Source organism: Rhinolophus hipposideros, assembly GCF_964194185.1.
Source record: "Rhinolophus hipposideros genome assembly, chromosome: 18".
NCBI lineage: Eukaryota > Metazoa > Chordata > Mammalia > Chiroptera > Rhinolophidae > Rhinolophus > Rhinolophus hipposideros.
This window is the reverse complement of record NC_138064.1, coordinates 32,884,231-32,900,436: the sequence shown is the minus strand read 5'-3', so window position 1 is coordinate 32,900,436 and position 16,206 is coordinate 32,884,231. Positions and strand designations below refer to the sequence as shown.

Sequence of the window (16,206 nt, the reverse complement as noted above, 5' to 3'; positions counted from 1 at the left end):
GCATACTCTGTATTACTATTATTATTGTATTATTATTCAATTTGATATACTTAAAAAGAACCTTCACCTCTACACTAAGTTTATATTATGTTTGGCATTATCTCTTTTTCTTTTACTTGGTTTGATTCTGAGTCTTTCTAAGTCTTCCTTTTTGCCACTCAGATGGGAACGCAGTGTGGCATTCTAATTGTATTCACATGTAGCCATGATTTCTGTCTTCTTAGGAATTTGAGCAGTTTAACAGAAGGTTAAATGAGGTTTCTAAGAGAGTTCGGATACCCTTGCCCGTGTCTAATATACTTTGGGAGCACTGTATACGACTGGCTAATAGAACTATTGTGGAAGGGTAAGTTTTTCATGAATGCATTATCTGATTTTTCAATGACAAATCATAATATATGAATACACTAATGGATGGAGAGAATAGGTAGAGATAGTGATAAACAGCAGATAATCTCATAGTAACTCAAATTTGACTTTGGGATATGATTAGAGAAGAAACCTTACAGCCCACTGTGCCGCCTCCATGCTTTTGTTTCTTATTGGTGACCAGAACCAGCTAGTAGAGGAGAGAGGAATGCAGCATGAAATGCTTATCTGAAAGTTAAACTAATAATAATTATTGTTACCTAATAATAAATATAATTATTATGAAATGCTTATACATACATTTATTGAGCACTATGTGTCATTTTCTGAACCAAGGACTTCGCAGGATTATATCATCAAATCCTAACCTGAACTCTCTTTGATAGTGCTATTATTCTCTCTGTTATATCAGAGAGAAAACCTTGCCTCAGGAGATCGAGGCTTAAAGCGGTTAAATAACTTGTCCAAGTTCACAGTTTTTAAATGCAGAGAAGGCTTATGAACTGATTTTCTGATGGTAAAATCAGTCCTCCAACCACGACATCAGTTAATAATAGGATTAGATCATTGTAACCTGTATTAATCTTTCATGTTGACTCTACAGATCTATCAATAGTAATTTTCCCACTGACTCAGAGACCATGCTTACTCTGCCCATAACATCTAGAACACAAATAAAAATCAGTAATGCATTAAAAATATCCCTGGAAAGCAAATCACTGTTTCCAAGACCGTGCAGCGTGATCTGGACTTGCACGTCAATTGAATCTTCATGCCGTCAGTTATCAGACTTCTCTTCAGTTCCTATTAGTTATAAAAAAGAATGTATTAGAATGTGGGAAGATGACGATGACAAGCTGACAACAGTCTTTACACTATATTGAAACCAGGAGTGCTACAAATCACAAGGTGACTGTGTCCACAGTCCTGACTGAAAAGCATTTGTAATAAATTTGTTTAATGAAGTAGAAAAATGAAAAATAAATGTATATTTCTGTATAAAACACTCTTTTAAAAAAGGCTTGGTGACTTTAAGTAATATAAGCTTTAGTTTTCTTGCAAATTTTCTTAGGGGCAGTGCCTCCTTCCCGAGGGTTGGATTCCCCACGTTTTGTATCCTTGAAAGAATGAGACACTGACTTATGAGTGTATGTGAGATTAATATATTCATCCTTAATATTAACTAGTCAACCTCAGAACACACCAGTTTTCAATTGTGTGAGGTTTCAGAATAAGTCTATAAAGTGTTTTATGATGAAAAATACATATGTACTTTCTATGCTTATATGCTCATGTAGTTTTTAGTTTTGCCGAATGTTCATGGGAGAATTACTTCATTTGCTCTCTCTCTATTGAGTAGTTACAATATTGCATAGTTTTATGAAACCAAGATTACGTTGCAGTATATATAGCTTAGTTTTATAAATCTTGGCAGGCAGATTAATTGGAATACCAGTTCAACTTTCTTGCAGGTGATTATGTTAATTAGTATGGCAAACTATGGTCTCTAGAGCAGCAAAGAACCTTAGAAGTTGCTTGAGCTCTATGCTTTACAAGTGAGGAAGCTGAGGCCCAGATCAGTAAGATGACTGCCAAGTGACAGGGTCCAAACACAACCTAGTCTTTCTGACTCGAGGCCCCTGTGTTCTTCTACCTGTATGTAACCCTCTTCTAGAGAATCTGTCCAGTCTGGGGTTAGAGAAAAGCTTAAGTACCGAAAGGTTTGTTTTTCTAATCATCTCATCATTTGTGTTTTTTTTATTATTTTGTATCTTAGATATGCCAATGTTAAGAAGTGTAGTAATGAGGGTCGTGCCTTGATGCAATTGGATTTTCAACAGTTTTTAATGAAACTTGAAAAACTAACAGATATTAGACCCATTCCTGATAAAGAATTTGTGGAAACCTATATTAAGGCCTACTACCTAACTGAGAATGACATGGAACGCTGGATCAAAGAGCACAGGGTAAGAGCTGGAAAACAGTTAATTAAGTTTTTATTTCTTTTCCTTTGTTCTGTTCTTGTCTGCTATATAATTCAAAGTCATGAGTGTGAAATAAAAAGAAACATTTGCTGTCCTAGCATGAACCACATAAACCATTTCTTTACCATGTTCACACTATGTCTGTACAATGCCTTTTGCTTAATCAAATCGTTTTGACACCTTTGTGAACTGTAACAGTAATTATCTGGAAAGATAGCCACAGTCTGAACATTAGCTATATTTATCCTGCAACTGTGATGGAGGAAAAGGCTGAAGTTGTTAACATCAAGACAAATTGAATACAGTGACATTGAAATGAAATACAAGCTAAAGTCTTTATGTAACTTAAATCTTCCTTCAGCCCTCAACAATGAATGAATTGGTGACATCCTGAACGCATTGACATGTAGTAGTGATGATTAAATATATTCATGTTTAAATAGCCAAATGTAGCTTCATCCGTCTTTAGAGATTTTACCTTAAGTATCAATGAGATTATTTTTGTGGGTGTATAGATACATAGATAAGTAGAGAAAAATGCTGTTTATTAAGTACTATATAAGGTGTGGAATTATTGACACAGTTCAAATCAACATGTATCACTAGAGCATGCCTAATACAGGAGCTTTTCTGTATGATATATCATTTGTCTAGACAGGCAACATGTAAAGACAAATTTAGAAAATACAGGAAATGTGAAAATTATCACCGAATCTTATTTCTTCAGTAACTCTTAACATTCACATTTATTTATGCTATAAACATCATCAGTAAAATCCAGGTAAATTTTTATTTGACTGGGTAATGAAATAAGTAATTTTATTTACTTTATCAGGCTCATCTTTTCTGGTTTCACCACTCTCAAAAAATGAAATGATTATTAGCCTGAGTTTTGCGTACACGTGCCTACTTGTAGGTCAGTTTCAGATCTTTGGGCGCAAGGTAGAAATGTACATGTTATTTTCAGTGATTTCAGAAGGGAGAAAAATGTCACCACTTGTAGTCCCCCTGACCTCTGCCAGCTGAGAACCAAAATGCTAACCCAGGTGCAGAAGGACTGCTGAATGTTGTAGGATCCATTTAGTAAAGTAATCAGGAAACACTCGGGCTTGGTACTGAGTGAAGTAAGAGTTTGGGAAAAGAGTATAAGTAGTTGAAGAGAAAAAGCATAGCTCTTAGATCTATTATGTGATGCAAGAATGATGCTCATGTTAGGTTTTCCTCTTTTAATATAGTGGACTGAAATTTTTAGTTTAGTGTTTTGGAAGCTTTAGATAACTGATATATGTAATTCAGTGAAATTTTCCCAGCAACAGGGATTGTCCTGTCTTCAAGGGAACTCCCCACAATGTCTAGTCCAGTGCTCGATGACAATGGTACTCGCTAAGTGTAGACTAACTTACTTAAGAGAATTACCAGGTGCTTACAGGAGCTCCCAGAGGTCAGGTACACAAACTGAGTAGTTGGCTGAGTTTTTAAAATGATCTTTTTCTCATATTTTAGTAGTTACCTCCAGTGAAGACGTGTTCTTCTCTTATTAGGTGATAGACACAACTCTCTCTCCCTGTCCAAACTCTTGCCATTCAACCTCCAGAACCTCATCAATATGTAAAACTTTCTGATGAGTCCCTTTTCATTCTCATCCCAGTAACTCGTTATCTGAAATTCAGGAACCAAATAGATTTGTACTGCAAAAAAATACGTATGGTCTCAATTTTACTTACTGCTGTAGCTGCCAATTACAACATGAGGGTTTAAAAACCAGTAACTTTCTGATCTTTGTTACCTTATTCATTTATCATATCTCAGAAGAGGAGTTGTTCTGTGGTTGGAGATTTTTGTCTTTTAACATAAAATGTTTGCAAAATGTAGAGTATCAGAAAATACTTAGTAGCATTTTAAAAATTTGAAATGTCAGTATGTTTTGATAACTTAATAACAAAGACTGTCACAGAAACAGTCATAAAGTGTGTGAGCTTAAAACTAACAAAAAGCATAGGCATGTCAGATTATGTGCCATGTTAAAAAGATTCTTGTACTTCCTGTTTCAAATGGTATTTTTATTCCCTGTTATTACATCTCAGTAAACAGTTTGTCTTTCATGTCTGAGCTATAATTTCCACTGTTTTTCACTGGTTTGTAATGCTCAGTAACTATCTACTGAGACCAGAATGTGTGCCTATCCTTTCACTGCATTGATCAAATGCATGTCTTTCAGTGTACTAAATTTGGATCTTCTTTTTTCGAGCAGGAATATTCTACGAAGCAGCTGACCAATCTGGTAAATGTTTGCCTGGGTTCCCATATCAATAAAAAAGCAAGACAGAAACTTCTAGCAGCTATAGATGATATAGACAGACCCAAAAGATAATGAACACAATTATTTTTCCTCAGTGACATTGGTCTTCTTTCAACGTATATGACATGAAAAGCAATTTTTCATGCACTCCTGACAACTGTCTGCTAAGAATACTTTTTGCATGTTTTTTCCAACTGGAAAGTGGGAAACACTGAAGTTGTGTGTGCTGTTCTGAAATGACTTTTATATGCTGTGATCTCTTCTCCTCAACTTTTAGTCTCATTTGTTGTATTCCTTTCCTGAAATGATATTATTGCCTCGTCATAACTATTGTTATATGATTACCATTATACATTTTATAGAAAAATGGACTGTAAGTATAATTATATGGAACAGTAATACATGGGCAGTTTTTGGAGAATGAATTTACGTTGGCATTTATCTATGCTCTGAAGTTGGTTCTTAAGAATAATGTGAGAGGGGTAATGTACAGTATCTTCTAATTATGAGCACTGCATGAGAATTGAAAAGTACCTGTAAGCAAAATAGTTGAAAAATCAGTATGTTCTGTTTTTCAGTGTCAAAAGTTTATGTCAGGGTTAATTTGGTTGTAATATAGTGATCATAAATGATAAAATGTAATAAATGGTATACTCCAACATGACCAGCCTTTGAGACTGTATTTTGATATTTTCCCATGGCAGGAAGATTTCATAAAACTGTAGTGAAATTTTCTTCGCGTGTTCTGATTTTAATCATCTTATATCTTGAAATCAGTGGTGAAAAGTAATTTCATAGGGTGTACCTTTTCAAGGCCCACTGAATAACATGCAGAATGGTGATGGTGGGTTTTTTTTTTTAAATGGGGATTTTTTCATATAAGTTTTGTTCTCTTTGAATTCAACTTTTGTCTTTGGACAGCAAAACCTGTTTTGGCTGACTCAGGAAAGAACTGTCTGTTAATCAAGCATAAGTTTAGGATCATATGTTTGCCTTTTTTAAATATCTATTTCGTATCACAGATGTAAAATAATGTGAGTTTAGCCAATGATGAACTTCAGAACTCAGTTAGTCTTTAGTAAATGTGTACTCTTGCTTTAAACTTTGCTTTGAAGTCAGGAATTTTCTACCAATATACATAACATGAAAATCAGTTTCCCATGCACTTCTGCCAACTGTCTGATAAGGAATTTTTTGCGTGTTGTTTCTGACTGAAGAGTATAAGACGTCAAAGCTTGTGTAGTGTTGGTCCAGGATTACTGGACATGACCTATAACATAAATAGCTCACAGAATCCTGAAGCATCTCATGAGAAATGTACTTTGTATCCTGTGAGTCTTCTGGTAGCTGAGGTGCTGAAGTGATGGGCAAACGGTGGCAAACGATCAGGCATGGAGGTGATAAGGAGATGACTGCCACTCATTATCCATCAGTCCCTGTAGGTATTCATGACCAGCACAGTACAATGTGAAGCACTGTTAGAATGTGTCTTGTATGTGGGGGTTCGTGTTTGGGTCCGTGGGATGAATTTTTTGTTTTCAACCTCTCACTTCGCTGCTCATCGACTGTCAATTTAATGTTGAGAGTAAATCTTTTCTCTTGTAAAAAGGTATGGGTTTGTTGCCATTATGATCCATTTGTGGAACTAGAGTGTGCACCTGTATGGTAGATTCTGCCAGTAGCCATTATTTGTCCATACACAGCCACGAGAAGAAAGCAAACCTGGGATAAGCTTGGTCCTTCTGTTTAAATGCCATATTCAACTGGCACATAAAGAGCTAATCAATCTCATTTCTTTCTCAGTTGATTAGAACTGCTATTTCTTCTTTTTTACATGGATTTTATAATTGGCTTCCTTTAATTTCTGCTTAGTTCACTCTAGATAGTATGAACAGCAATTGTCTGCCTGTTAGAGTGTTTTCCAGGGTTAGGAGTTTATACTAAGGAATTACGTACCCTTTTAGAGCCTCAGCCATACAGTCAGACCTTTTAACATATCCATCTTTTGCTTTCTCCATCTTCAAAATAAAAGTGGTAAATCTTTTTGATGCTTTTTGAAAAAAAGTGGGGGGTTTTTTACATTAAAAAATAGTTTAATAAGTGCTAAAAATATCAAAACAATAATAGGTTTGAATTATGAAATTATTTAATAACAAGAGTTACCAGACATGTCTCAAATACATTATGCAGTGATATTGAATTATAACCATGTAACATTTTGTGAAAGTACTTTAAAGATGAATAGAATTGAAAAGCTTGAGAATATAAATGAAACACTGCATATTCCAAAAACTTTACTATTATAAAAAATGTCTTTCTGTGTCTGTTTTCCTTAACTTTGACAGTTTATATGAAAGTATCTCGTAGAATTCAAGATTTTAAGTTGATATGAGAGCATGGTAAATTATCCCTTGAGAAAGAATGATTATTTGTACAAATACATTGTCTTACATTAAAAAATGCTAAGGAGATACATAGCAATTCAAGTGAACTAGTTTATAAAACCTATAGAGTTCTTATCAGTTTCCTTTGACTAACAAGCTCATGTGCTGAACTTACAAACTGATATAGAATTTCTCTTGAAGCCGGGCATGTGGTATTTTATCATACTGTTAAGCAGAATTTCCCTTGAGAGGTTTCTATTTAGCTGAGTGTTAAAGTAAAACTTTTAAGTTCAATTAAATAGGTTTTTTTTTTTTACCCACTCACGAAAATGTAGGCATGAAAAAAGGCTTATACTTCAATTAACTTTGAAAGCATAGTTATCTTTTGTAATAAAAAATTGGATCTGAAGACAAATTATAAGTTGTGCTCAGAGCAAAAAGAAGTGGTCTAGGGGAGAAATGTTTATATTTGATGTTTATCCTTTGGAGTAATTTTAATACAGTCTTAGTGGTTTACAAAATGATATTTAACTCTTGACAATGATTAATGATGAGAATTATTAATACTTTCATGTAAGCGTGCTAAATGTTAAGACCAGCACAGCTCTTTACAGATTTTTTTTATTTTTATGAAAACTATTTGTTCAATTCTTTTCACCCACAAATTTTTTCAAGGCTATCAAAAAGTGTAAGCTGTGCAACTCTCCCAAGGACAAAACTATGTCAGATTTTATACATGAGAATTCTTAACTTTTCAAAATGAGCAGATGAAAGTAGTTCATAGCTCTGATACTACTTTTCTTGATCAGGACATCCTTTTGTAAATATTGTGAAGTATACCTGCATCATTTTTTTCTCTCAGATTCTTTTATTTTTTCAATATACCATAAACTATTAAAAGCATTCCAAACCAAGATGTAAAACTGAAAAACAACTTTCTGTCTTTTATGGGAATGTACAGTTAAAACTTGTTTTAAAGGAATCCTCCTAATTCTATATTCTTTTTTTTAATTAAAATTTATTGGGGTGACAATTGTTAGTAAAGTTACATAGACTTCAGGTATACAATTCTGTATTACCTCATCTATAAATCCCATTGTGTTTTCACCACCCAGAGTCAATTCTCCTTCCATCACCATATATTTGATTCCCTCATTTTTTTTTTTTTTAATTTGAAAACAACCATAATTACTCACCTTCACTTGGTAGGAATGTTGGGGGAGGGAACAGGAACTTGGAGAAGAAGGAGAACTAGTGTCCCTCTGCAATTTTTGTACTTTAAAGATATGATTTATTTGGAACATTTTTTGGTTTTGATGAAGAACCATTTTTGTAAATTACTTCAGCAATCACTTCTTGATCTCAAGACTGAGAAGACTCTGTCCTGCTCAGGATTTCCACATTTGCTCTTTAAAGAGTTTTTCATACAGAGCTGAGCTGTTCAATCCAGAAAGGGATTTTCTTGATCAACAACCTATATTTTATTCGTTTTTTTCACAATCCCTGGTCTCTTCATTCTGCCTATCAGTAACCAAAAAGATTTATGTTTTAAAGAGAAGACATTTCCATACTGAGAGCATTTTTATCCAGCTCCTGCAAACAGCATACCAATCTTTGCCTTAAACAGAAGGGGCATTTTGGTCAGGATTTCCCTTTCAACAGAGGTCACTTCTAGAGTATATACTAAAGTGTAATTACACCCTCAGGTGACCCTCAGGTGACCATTGGAAGACAATTTTTGCTGACTACCTGCTATCAATACTTTATCTTACTTCTGTTATCGCTATGTCCTAATCACAACTCCACCTTTAAGAATCCAGCCAAGATGGCATCCTTTCCATGAAACTTATCCTTCCCAGGAGTAGGTGCTATGGAGAAAAGGCCATAGGGAACGGTAGTTGTGCTAGTAATACAATTTCAATAAGGGAGATTGGAAAAGGTCTCACTTGGCAGGAAGAGTGGGGCCTAGCCATGCAGTTATCTAGGGTAGAGTGTTACAGGCTGAGTGCAAAGGTCCTAGGGTGAGGGCCACCATTCTGGGAACAATAAGGGACCAGTGTTGCTGCAGTGAGTGGACGTGGCAGGAGGGCTCATACAGTGAAGGCCTGTGAGCCATGGAGAGGACCTTCAATTTCACGTTCAGACAGGAACCACATGGAGGATTGAGAACAGAGCAGACACCTGATTTCTGACTCAGGTTTTAGCAAAATCACTCTACCTGTACATTTGAGAAAAGGCCAAAGTAAGAAGAACAAAGTAAGAAGCTACTGTGTTTCCCCGAAAATAAGACCTAGCCAGGCAATCAGCTTTAATGCGTCTTTTGGAGCAAAAATTAATATAAGACCCGGTCTTGTTTTAATTTTTGCTTCAAAAGACATATTAGAGCTGATTGTCCGGCTAGGTCTTACTTTTGGGATACACGGTCATACAGGAACTCAAGAGAGGCATGATGGGTGGTTGGCTTGCAGTCGTGTTGGTGGGTGTGGTGAAGGTGGTTAGACTCTGGATAGAGATGATAGGATTTGTTGATTGCTGTGATTTGAGAAAAAAGGAATTAAAGATGATTCTAAGACTTTTGCTTGAGGAGATAGAAACCTTTGGGAGAACTGGATTTGTGAAGATCAAGACACCAGTTTTAGAGAGGTGAGTTTGACAGACGTTGAGATACAGCGTTGGGGGTGTAGAAGAGGCAGCTGCCCCCATGAGTGTGGAGAGGAGATCAGGGCTGCAGATGGAAACGTGGGTCATCAGTATATTACATAAAGCCAAAGCTCTTTTTAGGGGACAAAAAAATCATACTTGGCCCGTAAATGAGTATTAGTCATGCAGGTTCCGTCCTTTCAGAGTTGCGATCTGCTTTGCAGTTGGGCTCAGGACAATTTCCACCTCACAGGATGGGTTAAGGAATAGGCTTTCTTGGGGAAACTTACAAGCCTGGGACCCACTCCCTTGCCATTGTCACCATGAGAGATGAGACAGGGTTAGCAGAATAGAGAGACAGTACCAGAGGATGGTGGGTTTTTTTATTTTTATTATTATTAGCAAATACGAGAGCAGCTCACCACCTAGTGACCTGCGGCCTGTGGACGTCGTATTTCCTTTGGCTGGAAGGAGGAAGCCATTGCCTTCTGGAAGGTGAGTTCCAGTGCAGCCCTCCCCCTCGCTAGCTTGTCATCCAGGCAACATGCCTGAGCTCCAGCGTCACACCAGTGTCCCCTGTGTCAGACACTGGCTGGGCTCCAGTGGATTGGGCAGATAATGCCTCTCCTCGGGGAGCTTCAATCTAGCAGCAGATGTAAGACAAATACATTTCATTCCAAAGGAAAACTCTGAAGTGGGCATTAGGAAAGACACCACTGAGGTAGAAACGTGCAAGAGGAAACTGAGGATGAGGAGGAGGTGGGTGAGGAGGCTAAGGGAAGAGTGTGATGAGGATCAGAAAGGCCAGTGTGGTTGGCACCCAGAAGGGCAAGGACTGGCACAGAGAAGACAGAGGAGACGTGGCAAACTTAGATGCCGTGTGTGGCTGAGCAGGAGACAATGAAAAACGCACCAGATGTTAATGAGTGACAAGCGTTTTGAGATGTGAACAATGCAAGTCAGGCACCCAGATTACAATTTTAATCTCTGAGTCACCTCCAGTGGTCCATCAACGGGGGTAGGAGGGAGTCCTAACGGGGTAAGGAGGCAGTGGCCTCCCTCATCAACGGGGATAAGGAGGCAGTGGCCCACCCAGGACAGCCATCTGTGTGTTCCCATGTGCATCTTGGCAGCACTTAGCACAGAACCTTACTGAGCTCAAAACCACACAGTAGATGGATGAAATGCCAGTACTCGGGCCCCTTGAACTATAATTCTCCCCTAAAGTGTCCTGACAGCTAGTCAGTTTCTCTGGGGCAGGACTGTCCTGGGTATACTTTACAGTCCAGAGTGCCTTGTACTGGGTCAGACACAACTGGTGTTTATTAACCTCTCAGTATTGTGGAAAGAGGATGAATTACTCAAGGATTGTTGAAGAGAGTTGCACTTTAGCAATTGAAGCTGAAACAGGAGTTTGAAAAGGAACAATAGCTTGCTTCAGTTCCTTAAAACGTGTTGAATAGCTGCAGGCTGCCTGATATGAAGCGTAACTTGTTTTAATAGATTGCTCTAGACCAGTGGTTCTCAAAAGTGTGGCTCCCAGACAGGCAGCCTCCGTGTCACCTGGGAACTTGTTAGATAAGCAAATTTTCAGGCCCCATCACAGACCTATGGAACCAGAAATGCTGGAGGGGGGACCCTGCAATCGGTGTTTTCATAAGCCCGGATGCATGCTAATGTTTGAGAACCACTGCCTTCAAGCACACACACTCTGGAAGTAAGTGACCCCTGGGAAAGTGGCTCCCTGGAGTTTTCTTTCTCCTCACAGAAAGGACTATAAAGTATAGCTATCCAGACAGCTGAAAAGGCCCTTCTTTCTGATTGTAGACAAGACTTCTTTTTTTCCCGTTAGTATAAGAATTGTTACCTTTTCGTGAAATAAACCTTAGAGCACGGTCCTCCCCCATGAACCTCTATGCGTGACTCATGTTTGGACAGGTCACGAGGCATGTGGGAATCCCTCACGCTGACTTGAGTGGATGGAGAAAGATTCTCCCAAGAGATCTTTAATTGGTGCATGAGTCATGACCAGTGAGACACGTGGGACTCAGGACTAACTAATATCATGTATCATATTTTACGGAGATGTGGTCTTTGATTCTTAGCAATTAACTAAATCAGACACAGAGAGAAGCCAGTTGATGATGTAAGGAAAGCTAGTCAGACAGGTGGTTATTTGTTGGCGAGTCACCTGTTGTCAAGTTTCACTTTGCTGACAGTCCCCAAATCTAGGAAGTTGTGAAACATCTGATGGATGGGTTAATGCATAACTGTGGTTGCAGATATTTCAGGGTTTGTGGAGGCCCCCTGAACTATTATAAAGCCATATCTGGACTCTGTACAGGAAATATATGAGAACATCTCTTTTAGTGCTAAAAATGAAAATGGAGTTATTAAACTGGAGTTATTCTGAGATTTCTAAGCAGACCTACACAACAGAGACTCGTCGTTTGTTTCCTGATGAAATACTTTAGGACGACCAGTCAGAATTATTGGGGGAGAGGATAATGGGACAGAGTACATAGTTTTTTTTGTATGTTTCCCGTGAAATAAAAGAACTACACTTTCTGAGACCTTTAAAAGATATATCCTTTCTGAAAAGAATATGCATGCAACTTATTTTTGTCTTGCACTCAGCCTGCAAAGCAACCCTGCCCTGACCCATCCCTTTCAGTATCGACATTCTTCGTCAGCTTCTCCCGCAGTTCATTGGTTTCCGTGTCCCTATCCACATTCAGGAATCATGTCAGTGATGCCTTCCTGGCTACTTCAGCCGCTGTCATCACTTCCACTTCCCAGCCTACACCCCATACTACCTTCTGAGCGCTTTTACTGCATTAGCTTCAATACATGACATTGGCTTGGGCTCCTGTGGGATGGGCTGTAAACTGCGTTTGTGTATCTCACACAATCAGCCAGCACTGACCAGTTAATTGTAACAATCTAAATAGATAACATTCCCTAAGCACGTTTCTTCTCCCAGTTTTATTGAGATATAATTGACTATAACATTGTGGAAGTTTAAGGTGTATAGAGAGCATGTTGATTTGATGCACTTACAAATTGCAAAATGATAGCACCATAGCATTAGCTAACACCTCCCTCGTACCATTTTTTTTCTGTGGTGAGAACATTTCAGGTCTTTCAGCAACTTTCAAGTATACAGTACAGCATTATTAACTATACTCGCCATGCTGTATATTATGTCCCCAGAACACATTCATCTTATAAATGCAAGTTTTCACTCTTTGACCAACATCCCTTTGATTTCCCCCACCCACCAGCCCCTGGTAATCATCATTCCACTCTGCGTCTGTGAGTTCAGCTTTTTTAGATTCCACATGTAAGTGATATCATGTAGTATCTGTCCTTGTCTGACTTATTTCATTTAGCATAACACCCTCAAGTTCCATCCAAGTTGTCACAAATGGCAGTGCTTCCCTCTTTCTCATGGCTGAATAGTATTCCATTATATATATTTATATATCTATCATGTTTCCCCGAAAATAAGACCTAGCCAGGCAATAAGCTCTAATGTGTCTTTTCGAGCAAAAATTAATATAAGACCCGATCTTATTTTACTATAATGTAAGACTGGGTCTTATTTAACAAAATATAAGACTAGGTCTTATGTTAACTTTTTCTCCAAAAGACGCATTAGAGCTGATTGTCCGTCTAGGTCTTATTTTCGGGGAAACATATTATATATCTATATATCTATATATCTATATACACACATATATATACATATATAGACATATATGTATACACACACACACACACACACACACACACACATATATATATATATACATACACAGATATATACATACACACACACACAAAAGAGGGTGCCAAAAAATGTATACACATTTTAAGAAAAGAAAAAATGTATTAATTGTAGTAATATATACCGGTAACAAAACATGACTACAAGTCATGTTTGACTTCTGCAATTACAAAAGATGCTCAAAGTGGTTACCATCAATGTCCAGACACTTCTGATGATGGTGAACTATGGCTTGAGCATAGATAACATCTCTTAAAATGTGTATAAATATTTTTTGGCACCCCTAGTATTTATATATATATAGATATCCATATCACACCTTCTTTATCCATTCATCCGTGGATGGACACTTAGGTTGTTTCCCTATCTTGGCCAAAGCATGTTTTAAATGCTTTTCCTGTATCCACTTAATCCTAACATCTCTATGTGGAAGCTACCATTATTATTATCATCCCTATTCGATAGATGAGGCAATTGGATGGTTCTCCTAACTTCTGCATAACTCAATGTTAATGTCAGAAGTTCTCCTTACTTCTGCATAACTCAATGTCAGCCAATAAACGGAGGAGGTAGATTTGACTCATATACAGGCATCCACTCTGATTCCGTAGCTGGTACATTTAACTCTACACTGTAAGCCTTCCCAAGCAAATAATTTTTGTTTGATTAATTTAGGAAAAGTATATTTCATTCTACACATAAAATTTTTCTTTCATCCAAAAAAAGAAAACTATATTCTTTCATTCTTGCCTAGTGTCTAGTTACCTTTCTGTGCCGCCAAAAACATTTCTATTTCTCTAAGATGGGATTCATAGTACCTACTTTATAGGGCTAGTGTAAGAATAAAAGAAAATGTGAGAAAAAGTTCTTAGAACATGGCCTAGCGTACAGTAAGAGTTCAATACATGGTGGTGATTATTATTAACCTGTTTTGTGGTGACGGTAACTGGGACCCTCACAGGAGGCTGAAGCACTTTTCCCTAGGTCACACTGCGAGGGACGGAACCAGAACTTGACTCCAGCGTTCTGCCCATCACTACTCTGGCAGCCGTGTGGTCCACGCACTGGTCACTGATGGGCCGCATCGCATTCCTTCAGAACCCAGTCTGCCTGGATTGCATCCCAGTGTCAATTCCTGGCTGTACGTGTGCCCCCTTCTCAAGGGGTTAGTTGGCATCCTGCACAAAGCATGCTGGTCCTCAGTGCGACTCCCGTTTCGAGCACCTGCAAATGAAGAGCAGAGCCTATTGCAGGTGAGTGATGTGTCCCTATTTGGGGACATGAGAATCCCTATTTGTGCCATTGGGACGGTGAATGCTCAAGAGTCTTTTCCATCACACAAACCACCCATGGGACCCTCTTCTGACTCTTAAATCAAGAAATTCAGGGATGAGTCATGTGACAGTGCTAGTGTTTCTGCTGCCACTTTACCTTCCTCCTCAGGGGTGGGGAAGGTTTCTCTTTCTCCTCCTTTCTCTAACAAGATTTCCAGTCCTCCCCATCTCTATTCAGGGGGCGTAAGTCTGAGGCTGTTGAGTGTTAGGCGGCCCACAAGTAATAGACATGTTGACACTTGGGGCACCGAGTCCCCTCTCCTCTGCTCTCCTGCCCACGTGGTGGAATCACCTTTTCCACTTTTCTGCCTTGGTCTCTCCATGCCTTTCTCTTTCCTCCCAGCCACCCCACTGCAGCCCCTTTCTCTAGCCCCACTCTTATGTTTTGGGGGACAGAAGTAGTTCTGGATGTGACCATGTTTTTTCCCCCACACTTAGGTCAACTGTTTAGATGCATTATTTCAGCTTCTTTAAGGACTGAAGGAGGAAAAATGACTCTTGGATGCTAGTGAGAAACACAAAAAGGGAAATACGCAGAAAACGAACAGGAGCATTAAAGGAGATACAGCCCTGTCTTTTATAAGTATCTTAAGGTTGTCAGGAGAGTATTCTCAATTTTTTTTAGTAGAATTCCTTGTAGTTTATAAATTCATAAATGCAAAAACCTGATATTTTCCTCTTCTGGCTCATATGTTCACGCATCTTCCAGCAACCCCAACTTCAATGACTAAACAAACAAATGAAACAAATGCACTGCCTGGTATCTGTTCCTTCAGATAACGGGATGGTTATTTTGAAATTTATTTGGGCTCAGGTCCATTGGTTGTGTCTTCTGAGTCATTAATCTTTGAGACAGGTTTGTTGCAAGCAAACTAACTGCAGCATTGTCTCTAAGATTTAAGTGTGTGTCAGTAATAAAATTCTAAATGAGATTCTAATTAGTGCTCACCCAGGGACTGAGATTTGGCAGTACCTGATATACATTTTTTCAGTAAATACTTTGTCTTCATCTTTAAAAGTTCGCTTGTTGGAAGCCAGCTTAAATGCTTTTCTAACCATCTTGTAGAGAAAAGGCAAGATCTTTATCATTGAAGTTCTATTGATCCCTTTGAGCATATTAGAGGAGTTTTCAACATTGGCAATTTGAAGTGTTGTTTGGATGGTATTTAGCCATTATTAGATGAATTTGACTCTTATAGTTTTAGGCATTTTGATGGTTTTTTTTATATTGTTTCATTTTTTTAAACTAAAATAGATTTTTGCTTTTCTTATTAAAGGTCAAATGCCTCTTCTTTCTCCTTTGACTCTTCTTTTGCTCTTTCAGCTCCTAGATTACATCCTCAGGAGACCATGAAGAGAGATCATGATTAGATAAAAAGGATGGTAGCATAGATTTTGGGCATGA

General features: G+C 38.0%; 1 protein-coding gene across 1 annotated transcript in view; it reads left to right on the top strand.

Moving 5' to 3' along the window:
* Positions 1-6,255, top strand: part of VPS50 (VPS50 subunit of EARP/GARPII complex) — a 137,481-nt gene extending 131,226 nt beyond the window's left edge. Inside the window, exons 26-28 of the mRNA XM_081079868.1 lie at positions 225-346; positions 2,147-2,336; positions 4,606-6,255. Coding sequence (XP_080935994.1) covers positions 225-346; positions 2,147-2,336; positions 4,606-4,725 — 432 coding nt within the window. The 3' untranslated portion in view covers positions 4,726-6,255. The remainder of the gene's footprint in view (positions 1-224; positions 347-2,146; positions 2,337-4,605) is intronic.
* The last annotated feature ends 9,951 nt before the right edge of the window (positions 6,256-16,206 follow it).